The 11,019-nt window shown below is 47.3% G+C and overlaps 1 protein-coding gene across 1 annotated transcript; it reads right to left on the reverse strand.

Annotated features, from left to right (window-relative positions):
* Positions 1–8,007: 8,007 nt before the first annotated feature.
* Positions 8,008–10,714, reverse strand: LOC131258873 (uncharacterized). The gene has a single exon (XM_058260263.1). The coding sequence runs from the start codon at positions 10,579–10,581 to the stop codon at positions 8,008–8,010; it is 2,574 nt and encodes an 857-aa protein (XP_058116246.1). The 5' UTR covers positions 10,582–10,714.
* Positions 10,715–11,019: the final 305 nt, after the last annotated feature.

Raw genomic sequence — 11,019 nt, forward strand, 5'->3', positions numbered from 1 at the left:
AAATCCAGCGGCAAAATAACATATTCTTTGTATCTCCAATAATTACATCAAAGAAAATATTTTTCGATACCATTACGAAATAATATATGGTTCGCAATACTCAGAACTTCTTCATGCTGAGTTACTTTAATAACTAAGAACGAGCAAGAGAAAAAATTATACGTATGCATAATTTGGTCAAATGATTAACGTGAAATATAATTCAAGAAATTGATTGAAACTACAACAAACGAATAATAAGGTAAAAATGTACTTAATGCCACTAAAATGAGTATCAACATTTACGATAAAAAGTACAGCTGAAAATATTTTAAATTACGTTGATGTTACTTTTCGGAGAAGAAAATTGATGCTCCATACTGAAACGGTTTAATATTACATTCAAAACAATAAAACATCGTGTAAGATATCTATTTAAGTATCTAAGGTATCGGCCGACCCCTGATCTAGGGAAAAGGATTCCCTTGCAACCGGTTGTGGTTGTCCGACTACCCTTTCGGTTGATATATTTTTTATCTATCTATTTTTTATGTCTGTTAGCACTGACCTAGCGACAGAATCGGTAGATGAAAAGAACGTTATCACGCTGACGGATTATTTATCTTCGATGGCTTACATTGGTCAATGTTCACGGACATTGTTACCTGGTGAGTACAAACGATATGTAGCAGGTGGTAGAAAATGTATGTGACATTTAAAGATGTCATTTTGTTTCAGTCATGTTAGTTTGAGCAAAAAACCATGATTGGCTGATACTCAAGAATTTAGTGAGGCTCTTTTTTATCACAGCGCTGTTTGGATCAACATTCCTGAAAGCTTGACATTTTACTGAATTTTCATTTACATTCAAATATGATCAGTATTAGCCAGTCTGGACGATGTGTCATGCGGCCGTCAAATCAAAGGAAAACTTCAATTGCATCAATCCCCCACACTAGAGGAATTGCAATGAATCATGATGTTTATAGAGGGTTGTTTATTCCAGCTGGTTGATAACAAAAGGCGTTGGCAATGAATAATTCTTCAGAAAATGGGTTGGGTAGTGAAGTCAGTTTGAGTCACAGCTCAACAAGGTAAGCCTGAGAATCTCCCCTCAAATTTAATGTGAAGAAATTCAAGTACAAACGGCTTTCGTTAAAGTGGATGAGTCTGGTTTGATTGATAATCGATTTAAATAAAAACTGGTCACAAATTGCCACAACAGTTGCCCCCGTTATGCGAAACGTTTCATGCTTCGTGCCTTTCAACACATTTAAATCTGAGTGTGATGAAGCGTGTTTGAAGCGCAAAAGTGGAAATCATATTATTGCGTGCACCTTTCGGAGCAATTTCCACTTATCAGATGAAGTGCACTTACTAAAAAAAAAGAACAACGTCCCTATCAACTTACCCCTTCGCCTTTCGATATATCCCCATTTTCTTTCAATCGTTTGCGAGAATGGGAAAACACGTCAAAATGTAATTAGCACTTTTCACCTTTTGTTTCATTTTTATTATTTCTATTAATGGTGTGTTGTATTGTTTATTCTTGTGTGTTTTTGTTTTGTTTTTGTTTGATTTCATTCTTCAACATTCGAGCATAAAACTACTCAACATTTCGATCTTCTTTTGCTTTTCGGTTTGCACTCCAATCGTTCTTCCTGCGTACGGCTTACCGGGTCGCGTTTAACATGTTATTATTTTTCTCTAAACATTCATATAGGTTGCCTTAAATGTCTACGTTCTAGGTTTGAGTGTAGTAACAGTTAATGTCACGGGATGATGCCTTTGTGTGTAGGTTAGTTGGCTTTGCATTTGATACTCGTGGTCGGTAAGATTTATCTAAATATAAATAATTAAAAAAAATAAACAAACCCAAAGTTTAACTTAACGCATGTGTTCACGATCATAAAGAATTATCTTCCTACACTTGATTACTCTTTGTTTGTTGGTTTGTTGTGTTACTTCAGACGTTCACTTCTAGCATGGTGCTTCGGTGTACATGAACCGATTGGCCGCTTCGATAACGGTTAAGCCTTATAGGGATAATACACTATCATAAAACCCTCGACATCATGCTCAGACACTATCGTTCAACATCGCTTCCTGCACACGAACCACTCGATGCGTTTGCTACCTCAGCTTGTTTCATCTTGTACGCTCGCTTTTCTCTCTCGCCAGCGTTGCGCGTGTTGCAATCGAAATGCATCATTTACAAACGTACGTAGTGCGATTAATTACGACAATGCACAGATTGAGATTCCTTTAAGCAGCGTCTCGCGTTCGCCTTGTCATCGGTGTCGCGCGAGAACATGTTCTTCGGCCACGGCGTAACAGTGTATCGAACGCTTGCGCCTGTGGTCGTGGCGAACTAGTTCGGTGCGATTTACTTTCCCTTTTCCAACACCCCACCATTCACCTCTCGTGGGCCCTCACAGTGTCCTCCAAAGGGGGCCCCATCGGGGGTTCTTGCAGTGTTTGTGCAAGCAAATATACTTGCCATCCTGCAGCTCGGCTGGTACGGTCCAGTAATGCCCTTCATGCCGATGCAGTTGGCAAAGAAGCAAAACAAGGCGATAGCGGGTGTAGAGGGGGAAAGGGTATGGATGGAATAACAAACAAAAAACCCCACACGACGAGGCGGGACTGTAAAAAACCAGTTCGATTTGCCCGAACAATGCAGCAGAAGCGCGAAGTTGTTGCATTCGCGCTTGTCCACGAGCCGTGGTTGGTTTGGATGCATATGATACCACAATGCTACTGCACTTGTTCTGGATCGATTGGCATCGGTGTTGGTAGAAGAAGAAGAAGAAGAATAAGCGCACCATGTTCTTGACCAAATGTTGGTTCACCTTTGTTTCCATTTCTCTGTTTCAAAACATAGCTCAGAGACGACTCATTCTTCAGTTGACGGACGATGCACTAGTTGCTGCGGTCGGTACTGATTGCAATATTTTCGAAAATATGTTTGTCTTTTGTTTTTGTAGTAACTTTGGTAAGCAACAATGATTTAATTCTTCTATAACAACGATCTAGCCGATCAAAACGAGTTCTGAATTGCATGCATTTGGTCTGGTTGCGCCTGTTCTTCCTGCTTCAACAAAGAAAATGATCTTTCATTGAGTAAACGAATCTTTCTTATCGTACTCCCCTCAACACCTGATAAATCGCCTTGAGTGGATTTAATATGACCGGTATGTGCTTACTTATTAAGCGAGCCTTACAAACATCTAGCTTATGGCACAAGATCTTGCTCGAATGAATCGTTGTTCGTTCCTCCTGGTTTGATTTGTAAATTTTCTCCGTTGCTTGCAAACATTTTGGGTTTTTGTATCTTTTTTATTTTGTTGCTCAGTTATCTAACATGAAACATTAAGTGTGATGGCTCAGGTCCAGCTCGATTTGCTACAAATTTTGCTTTGTTTGTTGTCTCGATTATGAAATTGGTTCTTTTTCTCCCCCGAGCGATGCTCCGTGCCCCCGAATGGTAATCATTTTAATGCGTTTTAATGCCTCGGGAGCTGTGCGATAGGTTTTGGGAAAAGAAATGCTTTGAATATCAGCTTCGTAAGCTTCGTTTAGAGTATAGTCCTACCGTTGCTGTGCGATTGAGACGATGGCATTATGCCATGGTAGCTGTTTGGACAGCATTGTTAGTTCCTCCATCTAGGTGATGATACATTTTCTACATTGTGTATAGTTACTGTACACGGGCAGCGGCCTACAGGACATAGTAGAAGCTTTTTTTTATAGGGCTCTAACCATTTCCAAGCACCGAAATTCTTTTAGAGTGGCTTAGGCTTTATGTTTTGTTTGATTTTATCTTTTGATTTCCTCGTTCCTTACGCTATATAGTACCGTGTTCAGGTTAGAAACTTATGTGTCGTTACACAGCTACATCTAGAAAAATAAATCCTTCCCTTTCGTGTTGCACTCTCCTTAACACTAGCTTGGACACATGATGCACTAATGTCGTTTCATCGCACCGAACCGATTCCATCGTAGTTGGACACATAATTGTCTCTTGGTGAAACAGCAGGGAAGAGGCCACACACTAACACACAGTTTGGTAACGGGAAAGATTGCGAAGGCCTAGTTAACCACATTTATTTTATTGTGCACGTGCTGGCATAAACTTTACCGGCGCCGCTAGACAACAAAACCTCGAGAAGCACCATTATGATTAATTGATCTTGATTTACCCATCGTTTGGCTAGCTCTTTCCTTAATCCCTCAGTTTAGTCAGCTACAAATGTTTTTTGTAGGTCGGTTGCGCTTGCAGCTAGGATAGATAGTACGCGTTGAATTAGTTTCTTTTTGTTTTGTTTGTAATGTTCATGTTCGGTGTCACATGTTTAAAGCATTATTACCAGTCAGTTCAGGAAATAAAAACATCTTTTAAAAATATACACATCTATACATCCGCTAGGGCATGGTTTGCACTTTGTTAGCGTACTAGTTTTACATCGTTTCAGCGATCAGCTCTATAGAGTAGCGGTGCCGTTTTGTGGTTTTTGTCTCTTTGTTAATATTCTAATTTAGCTCATGCTCATGTTTCTTTAAACGATTCCCGAGCTGTCTTCTTTTCGAACCATCGGCTACATTCGGCGGAGACAAAGGTGGGCGGTTTTTGATTATTTAGTGGTATTCGGTGGGAAGAGATCGGTTTGTGATTTTTAACAGTGAATAATAACACAATAAACTTAAAAATTACAATTTTGTTCTGAAAAATAACCAAAGATAAAATAAGCTTGTCATGAAAAAGCTCGTATACTCATGACTTTTTCAGAAGAAAACTTTTCAAAAATGTTCTTGAAAGTAACTGATTGATTAATTTTAAGGCTTAGAAAATATGAAACGAAAAAGTTAGAGTCTTTCATCCTGAACTATCACCTCGCACTCCAAACTACGTCAGCAACTTTCGACCGGCTCGTAGAAGAAGCGCATTAGTGGCTATTAACGAACCACCCGCGGTCGACACCGACGTTATAATAAATGTGTCATATCAAAGCTCTTCCAGATGTCACTCTCTAAAGCTCTTCCGATTGCGTACTCGTACGTAAAAGGCTCCAGCGTGGATTTCACCACCAACGTCTTGTCTTCGGCGATCGATAATCGATTCGACGCCCGATCGAAAGCAAGGTGTTATTTTTCTCCGAACGGAAATAAACTTTGTAGGTGGTGTTTGGGGGGTCGAAACGAGAAAAGATACCGGCTTTCTTCTCTTCCGCGTACGTTACGTGCCGGATGGGGGTCGGAGGGCATCGAAAATCGCAGGACAATAAGGTTATCTTCCTCGACGGTGGCGGGTGGGGGAAAGTTAGAGAATGAACTAACCTGTCACTAGTAATCACGATACTGTAACACGCTTGAGCAACCCAGAGTGGCCCCCGGGACGGTGTTGACGTAGGAAAAACGGTGCATCTGCCCACGAAAATCTTCGTTGTTTTCGTGTCAGAGCGAATGATCGTTTGAATCGATCGAGAAAGGTTTTTTGTAAAAGAGATAAATTAAGGGAAACATATTAAATTTTGTGTTACAATATTTTTATCTGATAATAAACAAACTTTAATTTTAAATTTCCAAAAATACTAAGGATTTCAATGAAAGTCAATTTTTCTAAATTTGGCATGCGTTCCAATTACTTTCTATTGAAAAAATAAATCTACCAACACATCAACCAGATTAGCCAAATGAAAACCTCCCCGTCCAGTGCATTCAAGAATGGGCTCCCTCATCAGATTCACATGTCCACCGTCGGAAAATCATGGCCAAACCGCCACCCTATGCTAGTGGGTGGCTATCTAAATTTAGAAACCCCAATCAAAAAGCATTCATCAGCCGAGACCCTGTCGTTCTTTGTTTCCCGGTGGTCGGATTGACTTTGGGCGCCGACCAAAGGATCCACCAGGTGGGCGGGCGAGGCTCGTGTCCCACCAAAGTTTCGCCATAATGGAACCAAATTACTTCGTCCCACTTTAGTTCCGTTTAATTACGCTCGACAGCGAGTGGCATATAAATGGGCGTTAAAGGATTTCCTTTCCCAGCGCCATTGTGGTAAATGGAGTGTAAGGATCAAAGAGGAAGAAAAACCACAAATGGAAGGTTGGGCAATCAGGAATTTGTTCTGTTCCATGTGGGGGGTTTGATACCAAACTAAGATTAGTTTAAGAATTCCTAGAATTCAGAAAAATCGCTACATTAATGAACACAGCATTGCGTTCCGTCGGCTTTTAAAGTGTTTCTTTCCTACTTTGTGCCTTCGCACTGAAACACTACTGTGTGCCGGTGATTGCGCCATATTTTCCAACATTTATGTGCCTCCCCCCACTGCTTGCGACCGGCAACGTGTGTGCGGCTGGACAAGGTCTTACGCCGGCTAGAAAAAGTTCGCACCGCACCGAAACTCCACGGAGAACTTAACGTGTCCCCATCGGCCCGGTATGGGGCCCGCCGGTCAAAGTTCTACCTTTAATCCACACGTGCGCCGCGATGTGATAGAACACATGGACCACGGTGGCGACCGGTTGTTTGATGGATTCAAATGTTTTTCCGTCACCGCTCCGCGCCCGCCACCAGCCGGGGCGCGGTGCGTTTCAACGTGAGAATGTTCCTTCCCGGTGTGGAAGTGTGTAATTTCCAAGTTTTACGAAGCCCCACCTCCATTACCGGCACGAGGTGCCGGTGTGGCCTCCGCTGGTGGACCACCTGGACGCACTATAGTGTGCGCCGGGAAAACATATAATCGTACGGTGTGCTATTTTTACGCCGGGCCGATTAGGAGGCGACCACGTTCTCGAACACCAGGAGCCTAACTTAATGCAGCGTCGCGAGGGATGCCTCGTGTTGATTCGACTTTGTTTTGTGTAGTTGTAGTTCGTCCATGCCATGATTCTGCCAGGGCTACCGGAAAATGGTAAACCCAAGATCGATTCAAAAACAGGTCGGGGAAAAGCTAATTTCTGTTCCGCCATTGTTGTGACAGTTGGTTTGAAAAGTGTTTACAAACATATTTGCAGACTTGTGGGAGATCTTTGCAAAAATCTCTTAAACGAAATAAGTAATTAAAATTTTTGGATCACTGTAACTGTTATACAGTGTTAAGTCATGGGATATGGACCCTGTTGGTCGCCATGATTGGTGTGATGGTCTTCCTTACGCCTCAATTGCTTGCTCTGTTGATGAAACATACCAAATTTGCAGTTTTACCCCATTTTGGTGGCTGCTCGTAAGAGATAAACAATGTTCCAGCCAACTGTCAAAAATATTTCCACTGTTTTTCGGCTCGTTACATTATAGGCTGCGACCTCTTTTTTCTTTGAGCTTGGGTGAACCTTCTTTGTGGCTACCAAAAGCGGGTGGCGATAAAAATCAAGGTAGACATTGATGCCTCATTTTCGAAAAAACATGTTTTTGCATTTTCTGAAGGACGCTCAGGTGTTGCAAAAATCCTTTTAGTTTTTTTTCCAGCAAATTCGAGGTCCCCCACATGAAGGGTGCATCGAAAAACAAGGTCGAGAAAATTGGCTCAATTACTGTCCTACATGGTAGATGTGTTTATAATGCCAACCTCCCCCCAGTTCCTCCCTAGCCGGGTCACTAATCGCTACCGACATCAACAGTTGATGGTGCCAACGGAAACCAGACCACTCGTTTCGATGCGGAAGACGTGAAGGAGAGTGAAAGAGAGAGAGAGAGAGAGAGAGAGAGAGAGAGAGAGAGCGAGAGAAAATGAAAAACAAAATCACATGTTCAGTTTTTAAAACAAAATGGTGTTCTGTATTTGGCAAATAAATAAAATGAGTGCGATGCGTGTGCCGTTTGTGTGTGAGTGTGAATTACGGTGGAAAAATGTGCATCCTATCACGGTCGCACCCTTTGTCTCCGCCGATGTGCCCTCCAGGTTTTGGCACCCTTGCAGTTACGACGAAGGAAAACCTAAATACACCCTGCTTAAACGCTATTTCCCTATCTTCCCTGCCCACTTGCCAACTTTTCCTGCCCCTAGATTAGCGTCTCCCATTATAGCTATACCTCCGTCTGCTCGTCGTTGCTGGTGCAGGAGTTGGAGGCAAAGTTGCAGCCCCACTTACGCGAACTATCACAGACCCGTTTCAGTATCGATTTCTTCTGTAGGCAGAGACTATTGAGCTCATCGGAAGGATAGCGCTCGAACTCGACTATGTACCCGTTCGCAACGGCCACGGCCGCCGCGTGATTTGGCGTTAGGTACTTGCACGAACTATTGCTGCGCGCCAGACCGGCGGGGCCGGCGATGCGCACCTTGTGCGATTTGTGTGCGACCTCGGAGACCACCTCGTCGAGCCCGCTGTCGACGGCGGCGGCGAGTCCTTCGCTGCCGGCGGCCCCGGCCAGGGTGATGTTTGCCTCGTAGTTGCCCTGCTGCTGCTGCTGCCCCTGCCCCGCGCCCTGTCCCTGGTTGGGATGGTTGTTGAAGTGCGTGTTGCTGCTGGTCAGCTTCTGCAGCCGCTCGTTCGTCTTCTTGTCGATGCCGAGCAGCCGCTTGACGCCCCGCCGGACGCGCTTGTTGCGGTAGGCGAAGATGAACGGCGAGCTGAGGTTGGCGATCACCACGGTGAAGATCGCCAGCAGCGCCTGGTCGGACACGATGATCAGGTCGACGTGGCCCTGCATCAGCACCAGAATGCCGTACGGTAGGTACGACACCAGGAACATGATGATCACCAGGATGCTGATGCGCGCGGCACGCGACTCCTCCCGGTACTTGAACAGCGACGACGCGTTCGACAGCCGGTGCCGGATCGACGTCATGTAGCTGAGTGCCTTCGGTGGCACGTGGACGGCCGGCAGCGATAGAATGTGATGGTTCCCGAGGCTCTCGAACTCACCCGCGCTGTACTTCTGGAAGTTCGGCGTCGAGTGCACTTGCCGTAGGCCGACCGCCGGCACTTCCGGCTGTTGCTCGTGGAAGCTGACGAGCCGGCCGGCGCTATGGTTCCGCCGTACGCGGCCCAATCCGGAACCCTGCCTGGAGGGAGTACCCTGCAGACTGACCGTGCCCTCCGCTGGACCTACCGTCGGGATGGGTCCACTGACAGTGCCCTCTGGTGGCAGTGCCATCAAAATACTGTTGTGGTTACGATCGTGCTTGAGCGGGGACTTGAGCACGCTTGGAGGCAGCGGGGGTGGAACCGTGCTGCTCGGGGTGGCAATCTGTACGACCTGCGCCCGATCGGGTCGGTCCGGTTCGTGGTGTGCGTGCGACGGCTTGTGCGTTGGCGTAGTTCCAGGAGTTGGCTGGAGCAGCGGCTTCAGACACGAGTCCCTATGGTGATGATGGTGATGGTGCGGAATACTGCTGATCGTGATCGTCTCGTCCTCGTAGTGAATCTGCTTGTCGATCTTCATCGTCAGACCTTCGCCCTCGGCCGCCGCCAGCTTCTCGCACGACTTCTCGGGGATACTCGGCATCGGCTGCACCTTTTGCTGCTGCTGCTCCTGCTGCTCGATGGCCGCGTGCTTCTGAGCCGAGGCGAGATTCAGAGCACTCTGCAACAGCGGAGACGATCCGTTCTGGCGCATCCGCTGGCCGCTCTCACGCGCCTCCGAAAAGATGCGCCAGTACATGGCACAGACGAGCGCAAACGGGACCAGTATCACGATCACAAAGTACGCGTACGAGAAGATCGTGTTGTACAGATCCTCCGAGATGTTTAGATGGTGGATGAAACCCTCGCCGATGGCCGCCGACGCGCCACCGCTCTGGTTGTGCGCCCAATGACTAGATTCGATGGCGGCCACCTCCTCCGCCGTCAGCCGGTTCTTGAACAGCGTCACGTTCTTCTGGTCGCCCCGGAACCCGGACGCGATGCCGAACGCGATCCCCAGCACCCAGGTGGCGATGATGAAGCCCCACGCCTTCAGCTCGGAGATCCGCGAGTGGTACCGGAGCGGGTCGGTGATGGCGCACCAGGTATCGCCGACGACCAGCAGCACCGAGAGCGCGCCCAGAGCCACCACCAGGTCGAGGCCCCAGCAGCGGATCTTGGTCAGCGTGAGCTCGGCATGGAGTGCGTCCCCATGGCCGCCGCCGACGGGGCTCGTTTGGATGAAGGGCGTCTCTTCGCTGTCACCCTCGCCCGAAGCTCCCACCGGTCGCTCACTATCACAATTACTTCCTCCCGCACCCTCCATGGTGCCGTTCTTGATACACCGCACCGCGGCCCGAGTCCGGTTCACCGCGACCGTGACCGTGGACGATGGAACCGGGTCCTCCGGGGTACCGGCGCGCTGGAACAACACCGTCGTGCCGTCGGACACGGCATCGACGTAGTACACGGCCGTTGGCGCCGCAGTCTCCTGACCTTCCGCCCATCGTGCGGTCGAGGTCGGGATCGCCGGCGAACCGCCGACGCTGGTGGCCTTCGAGGTGAACGCATTCAGCAGCAGCGACGGCCCGAGGATGATGCAGCAGACGAGATTCACTATCAGCAGGTTGATCACGAACCGGTTGGCGGTGGTGCGCAGACTTGGCGTCACCCAGAACGCGCCCAGCGCCAGTATGTTCACACCGATCGAGCTGAGCAGCAGGCCACCGACCAGACAGTCTATGGCTAACATTGTGCACCGTCGTTTTCACTTCCGGGGACTTGCACGCGTTGCGGGACGGCGACACTGGCACGGTTCCGGCTCAACAACATCTTGGTGCGCTGGTCACATCGGGCGTGTGGCTCGATGACGGTTCCGTGCACTGACGTGGTGTACCCCTGGCTTTCTTTCCCTCACAGCACCCTGCGTCCTGTGACCAAAAAGTGGAGTGCAAACGCGACTTTCTACTACTTCACCGACCAGTGTTGGCACTTCAGGGGCACCGGAGTTTCACTTGTGTCTGCTGGAATGTTACCCTCCCCAGGTCAAACGAAGCCGAAGGGATGCTGAGGACTCAAGAATTTTCACTTAAAAATTCACTTCGACACTTTTCCCGTTTCCTTCCCAATTGAATTCTTTCACCGTTTCCTTCGATTCGAACGTGCTGGTTACGGTTTCTTTGGTACGTCG

The sequence above is a fragment of the Anopheles coustani genome, chromosome 3, assembly GCF_943734705.1.
Source record: "Anopheles coustani chromosome 3, idAnoCousDA_361_x.2, whole genome shotgun sequence".
Taxonomy (NCBI): Eukaryota; Metazoa; Arthropoda; class Insecta; order Diptera; family Culicidae; genus Anopheles; species Anopheles coustani.

Excerpts from the sequence above, each read along its gene's own strand:
- LOC131258873 (XM_058260263.1), bottom strand. The coding sequence starts at position 10,581 with ATGTTAGCCATAGACTGTCTGGTCGGTGGCCTGCTGCTCAGCTCGATC.